The sequence below is a fragment of the Lissotriton helveticus genome, chromosome 9 (assembly GCF_964261635.1).
Source record: "Lissotriton helveticus chromosome 9, aLisHel1.1, whole genome shotgun sequence".
Lineage (NCBI taxonomy): Eukaryota > Metazoa > Chordata > Amphibia > Caudata > Salamandridae > Lissotriton > Lissotriton helveticus.
This window is the reverse complement of record NC_136070.1, coordinates 723256738-723270257: the sequence shown is the minus strand read 5'-3', so window position 1 is coordinate 723270257 and position 13520 is coordinate 723256738. Positions and strand designations below refer to the sequence as shown.

General features: G+C 43.3%; 1 protein-coding gene across 1 annotated transcript in view; it reads right to left on the bottom strand.

The window, feature by feature from the left end:
- CTSF (cathepsin F) overlaps positions 1-13520 on the bottom strand; it is a 612378-nt gene that overhangs the window by 256174 nt on the left and 342684 nt on the right. Inside the window, exons 6-8 of the mRNA XM_078660834.1 lie at positions 8246-8359; positions 6173-6318; positions 3927-4023 (exon numbers count right to left, since the gene is read on the bottom strand). Coding sequence (XP_078516960.1) covers positions 3927-4023; positions 6173-6318; positions 8246-8359 — 357 coding nt within the window. The remainder of the gene's footprint in view (positions 1-3926; positions 4024-6172; positions 6319-8245; positions 8360-13520) is intronic.

Below are 13520 nucleotides of genomic sequence, written 5' to 3'. Positions count from 1 at the left end.
ATTGGCCATAAGGAATAGTACGTATTTGCCATGGTTAGAGTACGTCAAGAAATGGTTTGAAAAATTAGGGCTAAGTGACTTCTGGTTTGATCCTGATTCCCTCACAAATAGTTCAAAAAAGATTTTGAAGCAAAGGTACTGGGATTATATTAGAGACTCAGTGTTATTAAACCCCAGAATAGGGACTCTAACTTCGAAATTCTTCGAAATTAAAATGACTATGTATTTAGAGCCCCTTATGGATGAAATTTATCCCCCACTTGCCAAAAGCGTATATCTAAAGTTCCGGTATGGTATCCTACAATTCAAAGAAAGAACATCCAGCTGGACTTGTAATAAGGGGTTGGCCGGGGCCGCTGGCTCTGATATATGTGAGCTATGCGAGATGGGGTTGAAAGAGGATGAGTCCCATGTTTTATTTATATGCCCAGCTTATCTAAGAGCCAGGAAAAAATGGCTCAAGCCAATCTGTAAAAGGCTAGGCTTCAGACAAATTAAGGTTGGACTTAGAATTTTTAAGGGTGACACTGCACAAACGATTGTGTTCAGCCTAAGTCGTTTTCTCCTATGTGTAGCTCTGATTAGGAGGATGAAAAATCTAAAAACTTAAAAACCTAATGGAATAGGCTACTTTACCATGTTTCTATGTTATCGGTCAGCTGCTATATGTTGTTGTTTACTGTCCTGATGTGTATTCTCCTTTTTAACAAAACAGTTAAATTTTTTTATTTTTATCAAATTCGAATATTTAGTGTTCTGTATACTGGAGGGGCCAACCACGAGCTAGTCAATCAAATGGATGGCTTGGAAAATGAACTGAATTTTAGGTATTTATGCAAAGGAAATGTGTTGATATGAAATGTGTTGATATTCTACCCGCTGCTATTGTTTCATTATGTATTATGATGAGTTTATATTGTTACATGATGTATTATGATTGTATGTTTGTATCTTACAAGGTTTTTTAAACCGAATAAAGATTGAATTGATTGAATTAAAATTTTACTCCATGAGGTAGTCTTTGAGAATTATTGCAATGACTGACACCACATAATTTAAAAATAATTCTTAGCTTCCAAGCGAAGGCACCTCATCTGACTCCTTGCAGCAGTGAGTCGGTTTTAACCAACATCATAATGTATTTTGCGGCTTAGCCACGTTTCCCACCCAAAGAGTTAAATTAAAAAAGCTTACAACATGCAAAGTGTCGATAGATAAAAAGGCAGTAGTAGCTGAAAGCTTCACTTGAAAAGTGCCACTTGACATCGATGCAACGTAGCAAATACAAGCAATGAATAAACAGGCATCAACTTTTCAATGAATATGCGCTCATCCCTAAACAGATTGTGGATTTAAATTGATTTTCCAATATGCAGTTGCAAGTACCTGAAACCAATTCTCCCCGGTCTCGGTTCACACCTCGAATAATCGGAAAGGCAGCTTCAGATAAACAGCATCTGAACTGTACTTCTGTGTACCAGGTGCCACTCACACAAAGGTCGAAAAATGCTGAGTCCTAGTGCAGCAGTCATATGAAGTTCAGAATCGGAAATGATCTGGGCAATGCGATGTGCTCAGCACCTGTGCACAAGAGGACGTCTACCTCACACGTTTACGGCCTGCCAGCTTCCCGCCAGTGCAAAAGGCTATTCCATGACCTAAGACAAGAAAATGGCCCAAGTGTGTGTGCGCTCGTTTAGCAAATTAACAAGCCTGCGAGCAAAAGAGACGCCATGCGGTGCGCGCACACATGAACTGAAAGGTAAGAGGAGACACCCTGCGCGTGCACATCGGATGTCCGTGCGCGCACATGGTTAGTCTCCCTTCGCTACTAAAAGCCACAACAATAGAGTCTTGCCAAGGTGAGGCGGTGCATGCGCTGCGTTCGCTAGGTGAGACCTAAAAAAAAGGTTGCACCACCTTACACAGGCATACAGCAAACTCCAAAGCAGAAACCACAGCTGATCAATGAAATAGATCTACAGGCAAGCTGGACTCATTTTAGTGATTTGTTTACTTATAAAAATCCACAATAGGAGCTTGTTTAATAATATCAACCACAAACCAATTGTCTATCAACCATGATGTAACATACAGACTAAGCACGCTAAGAAATGTTATACATCATTCAGGCTTGCAGCAATGGAAGTTGATGTTGTCTGGAAAAGACTTTCCCACATAGGGAACTGGCTAGGATCCATCCGGAGGCTGTTACTGAAGGGTGGTGATCTTATAGATCAAAGGCTGTTGCTTAATGACTTTCTTGTAAGATGTAAGGGTCCATCCCAGCAGCAGTCCATGAGTGTTGAAGTGCACTCCCTTTTTACCTGTGACACTAGGAAGCATTGACAGCATGTGGACATTGCTGAGGGCTGGCTTGGAATTAGAAAAGTGCTATATGTGGTTTTGCTAGTCTCAACGTGAATGGGTAAGACATCGCTGGCCTCAGTCCTAAGGAACATGTGCTGAATGAATTTGACAGGAAATTTTTGTGGTAGATATTCGGCCGGTCCACAAATAGGGAGGCAGCGGCCCAAAACAGACCGCCTTAGGACTACTGTAATAAATTCATGGATGTGTTGTTGTTTAAACATAGAAGGGCACACAAGGGTCTCTATATTTACCAGCACAATCATCCACAGTTCCTCCACATTTGGTGTCACAATAACCTGATGTGAGGCTGATTGAAGAAGAAGGGAGGACTCCTAGGGCTGATGGAAAAGGAGGGCACTTGCAAGGTATCTTGCACTGAATTTGCTAGCTGCATAGGTGGGGAGAGTAGAATATAATCAGGTGGTAGGACGGGGACAACAGCATATGAAGTGAATTCAAACAGCAAAATCAAGATAGTATACAAATTAATCACCTTCATGAGTATGTGATGCCCTTTAATATAGCCTTAGTAAGATTTCAAAGTTCACCTTTGGGAGATTTGGAGGTGACATGAGACTTACCAGTCCCCCACTGGAGAAACTTAACTTAGATTGGGAGGAAAGTATTTTTGCTTTAAGAAAGGAGACTCTTACACATATTGGGAAATGCTGGCATTGAACAATTTTCTCACTACCCAAACTTGAACACTCTTGTTGGAGTTCGCTGTCAGGGGGGCTTTCTTTAAGGGTCAGTTGGCACTACCAGATGGGCCAGTCTGACATGTCAGAGTCTGGGTATGTTTTGTAGCTGTATGGGTCGGATTTGAAGAGTGATGAGCCAGTTTTGTGGGTGGGCTCACGCTGTAAGCTTCTTTATAGACATGGGGCGGTAGCGAGCAGCATTGTGTAGGTTGTGAATGCTTTTATCTCGCAGAATGCAGGGTGGCTGAACTAATCACATTTTCTGGGTAGAAGAGCATAGACGTGTCAATGTTTTTTGATAGGGAAGGAACATAGTGAATTCCGCTGCCACATTTCTGAAATATTACAACACACTATGTGCCGCAGCAATCAAAAAATACATGGGGTTCCCCAACCCTCAGAGACCACCCACACAGCATGTTTTATTAAGTCAGGAGTTGTTAGATTTACAACTGTATGCCAGTTGATTTTACTACACTTTTGGAATGTGGGCCACTTTGATTTTGATGCCTGGCCTATTTTCTACCCCCGTTCCCTGGTCGTCAGCATGTTTTGTTCTGCTATTCTGAATTGTGAATGGGATGTGCTGCAGAGCAGAGAATTCCGGTTCCGATAAATAAGAGGGGAGAGGATGTGGTCAGTCCGCTAGACTGCCGACTTTGGTGCCAGAGACCAGGGTTCAAGCCTCGGGGTCACGTCCACATCCTGTGATTCTGGGCAAATCACTTAATCTCCCCGTTCCTGAATGTGTAATGTAAATACGGTGCTCATGTAAAGCGCTCCAATACCTTCGGGTCGAGTTGGCGCTATATAAATATACAACAAAAAAATAAAATAACAGGAAGCAAGTACCTTGCTCGGAGAGGGAGATGAGCTGCCCTTTACGGATGAACCACTGCCCTTCAATGTTGCCAGTGACAGAGAAGGCCCAGCAGGAACCGCACATTCGCTGGAAGAGGAACGGTGGGAGAAATAGGTTAAAAGCTTGTGCGGCACACTGAAAAGCATTTGTTAGAGCCGATTCAAACACCTTGCACAAACATGACTACAGTTTACTAGCAAAGTTGACGGCTGTGGCACCAGGAGATCAGAGTTCCAAACCCAGCTCCACCTCTTGGCCAAACTGTGTGATTGTATTTCCCCACTGTCACTCAGCTTTATTACCTGCTTACTTGCTGCCAGCAGTCACAATCCTTAAGTTGATATATCCCCTCTTTTGCCACAGTAGAGACAGTATCTGGATTACTCCTTAGTTTTAAGGCACACAGATGCCTGTCGCATTCTTGGTCAACCCTATGCTCTTAGTGTCCATGGCCCAGAAATGATGATCTGTCTCCTTGTGTCACTTAGTGGAGTAACAGAGGATTATTTAGGCCTCTGTCAACATGGAAGACCCCAACAAGAGACTTGAATCTCTGGCACTCTCTTAGTCAAAGCTCAACCACAAACCCAGACTCTACAGGAGAAAGAGTAAGTCAATTCTCACTGATTAAAAGTGCCTCCTCAACCCCGCCTGCTTAGAAAAGAGGCTCAGAATTCATGTATTGTTCAAATACCAGTGGATATGTTTCTAATGTAAAAGTCTCCTCTAACTCTGTTTTGCCAGTGGCTGCCTCTTTACATTTCTCAAGCCTTCAACCTCATTCTTCAAACAGACCTAAAAAGACCGCCATTAGTTTAAGTGCATTCGAGCTGCAGCCACAGAATAATTTCACTCACTAAGTTTAATGATTTTGATAAGCAAATTCCGAGACAGTTAAAAAAGAGAACACTAGAAAGAGTTTGGAAAAAAAGTGCCTACAGCAGAACATCTGCTTTATAGCTCATAGCAACCTAACTGACCCACACACTGTTTAAACCTACATATCCACTGTTTAGGTCTCGCGACCTATCGATGCGCGCATGCGCATCGAGCGGAGCGAGAATTTAAGTGGCGAAAACATCATGAAACCACCAGCTTTTTGCTGGCGTTTTCATGCAGTTCATGTGAACCACGTGTTCAAACATGAACGCGCATCAGCCTCCCTCCATTTGTCGCACAGCACATCAAAGGGCTTCGCCCAGCATGCACTCTGCGGCTTCTCGGCTTCTCCTCCCCTAATTACGCCGCACACAGCCTTCCTTGCATTTCTCCTCCCCCTCCCCAGCCAGCTTCCCCCAGGCCGTGTTCCCTCATCCCTGCTCCTCCTGCTTGCTTTTCAGCACTGCTTTTCTCGTTTGTATGAAGCACTCCATTAAAGTGTGTGTGTGTTTGAGACATCCACCTAGAGTACAACTCTGCCAGTTCACCTCGTGTTGCTCTCTTTCACATGCATCTTCCGTGTTGCTTTCCCTCAACCGGTGTTGCCTTTGCTCCCCGCCCCCACACCCTTTCTCTCCACTCCTCCTTTTTCCTGACCTCTCTGCGAATCCACTCCTTTTCTCTTTTCCCCGAATAGCAGTGTGTTTCATTCTCTATTTCTCCCCGTCAGTAATTATTAATTTATTTTGCCTGACCTCTTTTTTGAGTCACAGTGTAATACGAGTTCAGCCCTAATTTGCTAATCCATTGGCGTCACACGGACGGCTCCGTCTCTAGGCTTAACGCAACGAATGCCGAGTCATCGCTTAATTACAGCTTTACTAGAATAGATAACCAGCGCTGTGCGTCTTTCCTAACCGAACTTGTCAGTCTAGTGACTGACAGCGTTTCTTCGACTATTGCGGCAAGGCGCGAAGGCTACACACATTTGCACTTCACTTCCTCACAGAACTACCACAATTGTTCCTTAAGGGAGGAGGCGGCAATGAGTACTGGGTCCAAGTGCAACAAGCATTGGCATTGCCAATAGGTCTCGCTTGTGGGACCTTATAAGTATTTAGTTTTGCAGCACAATATCCGATTATGCAACAAGGATATTGTGCTGCAAAACTAAATACTTATAAGGTCCCACAAGCGAGACCTATTGGCAATGCCAATGCTTGTTTTGTGTAGGCATGTATCATAAATATCTAGATATCATTGCTTGCTGCCGTCTATCTTGATCTTCAAGACCCTGACTGCACCAGCTCCTCTACAATTCAAACACAAAAAAAGAAAACACAATAACCAAAAGCACCTGGTCCTTGACTTCAGTGACAGCTCCATGCTCCCGCCAGTCCCACTCCTCAGGAGGCGTTTTGGTCGGTGTGGTAGCAGGTTTCATTGGCCGGGCTGGGACTTTTGCCAGTAGAGGATTTAGGTAGTATGTCCGAAATTCATCCTCTAAACAACAAAATAAGAATTGAAAGAGCAAACCATAATTCTGAGCCCAAAAAAATATTTCTCTTCAAAAGGACTGTCCTATGGAAGGACTCTGTGAGAGTTTTCGTCAGAGTGGGCTGATGAAATGCCAAAAGAGCTGAAAATTACATGTCAGACCTTGATCTTCATTTTGCAGCAAACCACATATTGTAGTTAGTGAGTGTATAAAGATAGTACTAACTATCTGTGAAGAAATGGCACAAAGCACATTTGTGGTAAATGAGAAGCTTCAAAACCATTTATAATTAGGGAGAGATGTAAAAATATCCTGTTGCTACGGATGAGGTTTTGCATCCATGCTTATATTACACATGCCGGGTTGTCCACTGTCGGCTCAGGAGAGTAAGATCCATACCAGGTTTTCAGGATAACCACTGGAAATGTAAAATAAGCCTCACTTCGATCCACTGGGCCTAATTCACAGAGGTAACTCACACTATGGAGTAAGCTTACACTTTGGAGTAAGTTTACTACTTTCGCTATTCTCAAACTCCGTCTGGAAATTTACTACAAAAGTGTACCTTCCACGTCTCCACCCCTAGAGTGATATAATTGGCTTACTTTTGAGTGGGTGGGTGACATCCCTCACTAAAACATTCCTTGATCCTCCTTAAACCCCGCTAACTCCTCCCTAACCCCATCTGCTTTTTTAGTAAGTCTACCCCTTTTCACAACCAGTCCCTCCAGTCCCACCCACATTTACTACTAAAACATATACTTAAGTGTAGGGAGACTCGCATTTGTGGTGGAGAACTCCGCACATATAAGTATTGGAAATACGGAGGTGTTGTTTATGAATTGCAATTTGTAGTACGTGTTGTAGTACTACAAAATGTACTACAGCGTGCATATGTTGAATTAGGCCACTTGTATGCAAATTCATTTTATGTGGAAAGCTTGAAAATCCCTTTACACCAATTCCTTGCGTTTACATGCAGGGCTTTCCTCATGATAAAGGGGTGAAGAAACATGCCTTGTCCATTTATGCACATGGCATTAGTCTTGGGAGTCATTCATAAGACACTGGAGCATCTCTGCATACCTGCTCCTACTTGCTACCCAGCACTATCCAAATCTGATTTGAGCACCGCACAAAATTCTCAACCGGGATGGAGTCCACCTGCATTTTTTGAGCTGTCTGCTGCCCGTACACCCACAACCTCTCTTGGGGAAGCATGTCACAATGCCTCTGCCATTTACGCATTACTAGTCAACCTGCTAGTGGAAATTAGCATTTGTAGGCACTATTTAGTGCCATTTATTAAAATGTTCTAATGCTGCTAAAAGCTACTGATATTCAGGATATTCGTGGGGTGTTTTGTATAGAATCAAAATTATGCCTCTGCAGCTGTTGGTGTTTTTTTTTTTCCTGGTTATAATTGTGCCTCAGTCCAACCACCATCAATTTTGTTCCTTTGGATTGGAGCCTCAAAAGATTCCTTGGTTGTTTCCTCAAAGGTAAATATACTTTCGTCTTCCTCCAAAGTTCAGAAGTGGCCAGTCTACAGAACAGGACCAAATACCTGCTTATGGCTGGAGTAGCTCCCTCCATAGCATGCCCAAGCCTCAAATCCTGGTCAGCAGCGCTCAATTTAAACTGGTGGTTGCAGGTGGTGTTCAGTGGTGTGTATTTGGCACACTGACATTTAATAGCACTAGCTGCGGACTTTGGAACACATATTTGTGTTCTGATACTCATTCTTTTATAAATTAAGCACTCCTTGTGATTGAAACCAGACGAAGTAGCCTTGGTATACCCCAACCCTGCCATTTGATAGTGCGGTCACGGTCTTATGATCAAAACATTGTGCCCTGGCACTTATTCTTTTACAAATTAAGCACTGCCCCCCAATTAATTAAACTATTTATATAACTAGATCACACTTACCTGTAAGATCACTGAATTTAGTGATGCCATACTCTGCAGTGCCTTTGTCCATCTCCTGGATTCTACGAGCCTTTTGAAGATTCTCCGAAAAGATTTGAAAGCGCTGCTCCATTTCTAAATATAAAGACATAAAGGCACAACATACAATGAACCAGAGCTTTCACACCACAATAGAATAGAAATTTCCTTGAGATCTAGAAGTGACCATTTTATAACTTCTCCTTGAGTAAAGCTATAGCATGGACAACACAGCTCTTTATTTCTGTAGGTGATTTTGAGATTTCAAAGAGCTATTGTCACTAATACATTAAAATATAACACAAAGGGAGGAGCTACGCTCGTGACCAAGATGGCCGCATAAGCTCCCGGCTCCGCCGACCTCCGCCAGAGGCTCATGAATCCTGACTCCCATCCTGATTTCCCGCCGGACTCCCGTGCAGGTGAACTGCGCCTGACCCGAAAGGTGAAATCCCGGAATTTCTAGCTGCTCGGACGACAAAGATATGTCGTGTGCCATTCTTGGCCTACCCCAGATTTGAAGCCGGGGCCTCGAGTTCTAACCCGGCCGGGTTGGAGTTGAACGACATCGGCCGCGGACCGTGGGCGGTTCCGGTCTCCCGAAGTGGCGTTTTTCATCTCCCGTTATGGATGGTGATTTGGTGACAGCTCTACCCAGCAACTACGGTGGCCTATTGTACCGACTATTTGTTCGGGGTTCCGCTGCCCGGAGGCCCCGTTGAGCTCCCGGGGTTTTCTGGGCTCGGTTCCTCGTGGGCGGCGACGGTACTGCTATCGTGCTTTGGACGTGTTAACAGTGGTTTCTACATTGCTTCTGCTCTGTGCCCCGGAGAAGTCGACCTCCGAGGCTCGGACACCTGCCCGGTCGCTCATTGAGGGGAGATGGAGCGGGCTGAAACTGCACCGTCGCTACGCACTGTAATGGCCGCCATTTTGGAGCTCCATACGCGATTCACCGCCACCTTCCAGGAGATGATCATAACTGTTGATCATATAGGCTTGGGACCGGATTCCGGCCCTTTGTTCCTGGAGAGCCGAGATACTTCTTCCGCGGAGAACGCCTTGATTGTTATCGAGGACCCTGTGCAGAATACCGACACGGAAATCTACTGTGACCCTAAGATGGCGGCGATCGAGCCCGAAAGAACTGGACGTTCATTTAGCCCTATATCGACCCCGCCCGAGATGGATGTGACTGTCTTCGTAAGCCATTGTGACTTCTCCAAAGTCTGTCGGACTACACTTTTGCCTCTTTTTGTGAGTGATCAAAACCGCTTTGCTGATTTATCGCTGGTGGGCAGTGGACTTGCTTTGACTTTTGGACTCTGTGGCCGTCTCTCCTGTTTTCCCTACTTTCGAATTGATCTTGACACTCTACTATTTTCTATTAATCTTGTTGTGATGGCGGTTCGGATGGACAGAGCCTGCGTGGAGAAACGCAGCGACCTATTTGTACTGGACGGGGTCATCGTGATGGATCGTGAGGGTTTGGGCTGAACTTGATTGGACTTTGCTGCACTGTTTCTTTTGTCTTTGCTGGGTGGTATCTGTGGGAGCGAGGGCCAGATGTGAATCTGATTGTCTGATTATCAGTCTGATATGCTCGGGACGGGATTGCTGCCTCTGTGGTGCCGGGGGTCGGGCGGGATGGTCCTTTTTCTGTTTGCGGCTCCCCTACGGACTGTCCCTTGATTTGCTCAAATTTGCTTAACACTACGGTAGGGGGTGTCTGCTTTTGGCGGGGGGATGGGAGTCCGGGAGCTCGTATCGTTTCGCAACATTCTCCTCCTCCAACTTTTTCCCTTCCTTGGGGCGTAGTTTAGGGGGCGACAGGCACGCTGCTAGTGGGGTTAGGTCGTAGCCATCTGCAGGGGTGTAGGGTGGGGGGTTGTGGGGGGTTTATTATTTTTCCTTTGTTATTTTCTATGACCATTCTATTTCCCTTTTCCCTTCTTCACAAGAGATGTGGCGTATTTTCCTGATTTTTGCCTAAACGTATCTGGGTGTCATGTGTCTGCCTCGTATATCCTGTACTCCTGGTGGGCGGGTGCTGTGGGGAGGGGGGTGCCTGCGGTCATTGCTATCTAATTGTTTTGCTTCTGCTTTCCGCTGGTATTGATTTCTTTACTGATTCTAACTGTATGGCACTTCTTCACTTCACTTGCCCGTCCACAGCTGTGTTGTATTCGTTTATGACACCCGATATGTATATTTCTCCTCTTGTGTTATAATAATAAAAAGATTTAAAAAAAATAAAATATATATAACACAAAAATAGGAAAGAAGGCAGTAAGGGATAATCAAAGGCGCACCACCTAGCTATACACAATTTACAGACACACTTTTATATCTTTGGTCAAAGTTGCCCACCTCCCTGGTCCACTGTCAACAGACCACACAACTAAAGTAACCTTAAAAAAGCACAGAGAGGTAACATAAGCGTTTCAAAATACACAAATGCAAAACAAGCTAATCAATCTGGACTCTTCAATGATATGGAATATGATCCTTTAATGGAAACTTGGACCACATATGACATAGGCGATGGAATAGTGCAGCCAGAGTGCAGACAACGCGTTTTGCCCTGAATAGGGCTTTCTCAAATACTCCAATCTAAAGTTGGTCACGAATGTACACGGATCATTATATCATACACTTCAAATTAGTGAGGTATCATTCCACAACATGAAATTAATCTCAAGGACAACCTTCTGTTTGTCTCCAACTTTTCTTAAAAGTCCGCAATTACTCAAAAAACTACGTGGTTTATCTCCAATATGCGTAGTCAAATCCAAGTTCTGATTTTATGTGCTAACTATGATAGGTGATGCACCTATAGTTTATTCTTATCCAAAATCGTTACTCCATTCGAAATCACTGTACGGCTCTGTGTCTTTCGACCCGCCGTCAGGCTCAAAAACAGCGGAAACGAGTCACATCTCACATGTGACTTTAGCAGTGTCATCAGTCTCCATACCTTAGCCTATAGATGGTCGATCAACATCATAGGTGCTGTCTCCCTCTTCTCCCTGGGAAGGTCCCTCTCTTAAGAGTGGGCTACCTATTCATGCATTCCAATAAGACCAAAGTATGTTGTCACAAATAACAGCTGCTTCAGTATGTTTTGTCTAGGTGCTAAGGCCTGACCTGAACAAAATAGCAAGGGGCATTCACCTTGCTCACAATGTTCAGACTAAATCCCAGGAACCTGCAGATAGTGAACATAGTAATGATTTCTCATGTGAAAACTGCCATAGGAATTGTTACAAAAACAAAGTTGTGTAGTAACGTGCGCAAAGCAGTGGGCGAGCTGCAGTGTGCTCATGCTAAATTAGAGAAGACGACAATGTTCCCATAGGCCATGTGACAGCATTTTCTTGTTTGCCACCTCGTGTGCTATTTCCAACTTCAAATTGCTTCCCTGCTCTCAGTGTTGCTCCTCCCACCAAGTTTGTTTTTTAATTTTTAACCACCCCACTTCTAAGGTGCCCCCATGCTCCTCATGTCCCTCGGAGATGGTGACTTCCTTCCCCACCCTCTCCTCCATTTCTCCATCACCATTCCATCTCGCATTTGTTTTTCATTTTTTAGAGGACAAGGAAATTGCAATTTCCTGCCAGCCTGGTCCTTTCTTAATGCACTCTTTCACGCACTTTTTAAGGATTTTTTAACATTTTACCGCTCAAAAATATGCGTTCACCATCTTGGAACCGTAAATTTAAAACAATCACAATGGCTGCTGCTTCACGCCTCCTGTGGGTGCATGTGGGGTGACACATGCCACCTATATGTCATTACGCTGTGTCACAGTAGCATCATGATGCATACACATGCACATATAATTTAAATTTCTATATAATTATATATTTTTTTGCTGATGCAGTTCAGCATCAACATATACACATTTCTTTCTTTTTGCCAATAAGGAACAGAACTAGTAAAAAAGTATTAACAAAGCAAAATTCTAGCTCCAGTAGAGCAATTTGTTTTATTCACGATGACCGGCATCTGATTAGAGCTGTCTGCATCGCGTCCGAATTGAACGAATCTAGTAAATATTGTGGCACCTAGTGGAGTAGCACCTCGTCCACCCTGTCAGGATTATCTCTCGTGAGGACCCTGTGACATCGAGAATAATCCTAATTTCCTCACCAATATAGCCATCATTGCTATAAACTTGTAATAAAAATCCAATTAAGAAGGAATCACACATGACCCTTGGCCTGCGGGTCCATCAAAATATTGGTGTATCTATTACCTTTTGCGAAACTGGATTTTTCTGGCCTGAAACTACTAGCTATATTAGAGTCTGTGACCAATACCCACTATTAACCAGCTTCATCATCGTTTTGAAATACTTACCAAATGAGCATAACATTTGGAGGTGGAACTCCTGAGGAAGGCAGTTTTCTGCCGAAACGCGCGTTGAGACAACTTGGAAACCACCGAAAATCATGTGTTCAAACAGATTCTCTGTTATACTCTATATAGCTTGTCTTTCATTAATGACAGCATAAATCAATGAATTGTATTATTATCAAATAGATTGAGTATTGAAACAAACATCAGATTGTGGTATGTATGTGTGATGGATGGGTGCAGTGAGTATGTTGCACAAATGATTGTCTCTGTAATTTCATATCTATCAATCAATCAATCAATTTGACTTTATTCGGTTTTCACATGGCAATAGAAAAAAACATAAAAGCACAGTTTGCAGCAGTAATTCAAATTATTTTCCAATCATATTATACAATTAGCTAAAATATTTGTTGAGATTAAAAGTTCCATAACGTCATTATTGAGCACTGTAAACAAGCAGGGACATTTAAAAAGTCTAATATATAGTTTAAAAAAAGAAATAAAAAACTTTATCACAATACAGAATTCATGATAGGACATCCTTCAAAGATGCTTTCTATGCCTGATAGTAGTTTTCAAGAATTGAGCTTTATTTCTCGTGAGACATTCTGAATCTAAAAATTGCAGTGCAATGTCGGCTGGGCGACTTTGTCTCATGCCCCATATTTTAAAAAATGGTTTAATCCATTTTTTCCTTTGTTCTTTATAAAAAATTTCAGAACAGGATTACGTACATTGACGTTTGGGGCGTGACCTCGTCACAGGGGCAATTTGATAGTTTTTTAGCCCAATCATTCATTTTCGGGAAGCTTACCAAGCGGTGGAATACATCAAGCCTTAGTTAGGCACAAATCTGTCGTACCCACTTAAGATAAACGTTAGATATGGTTGAATA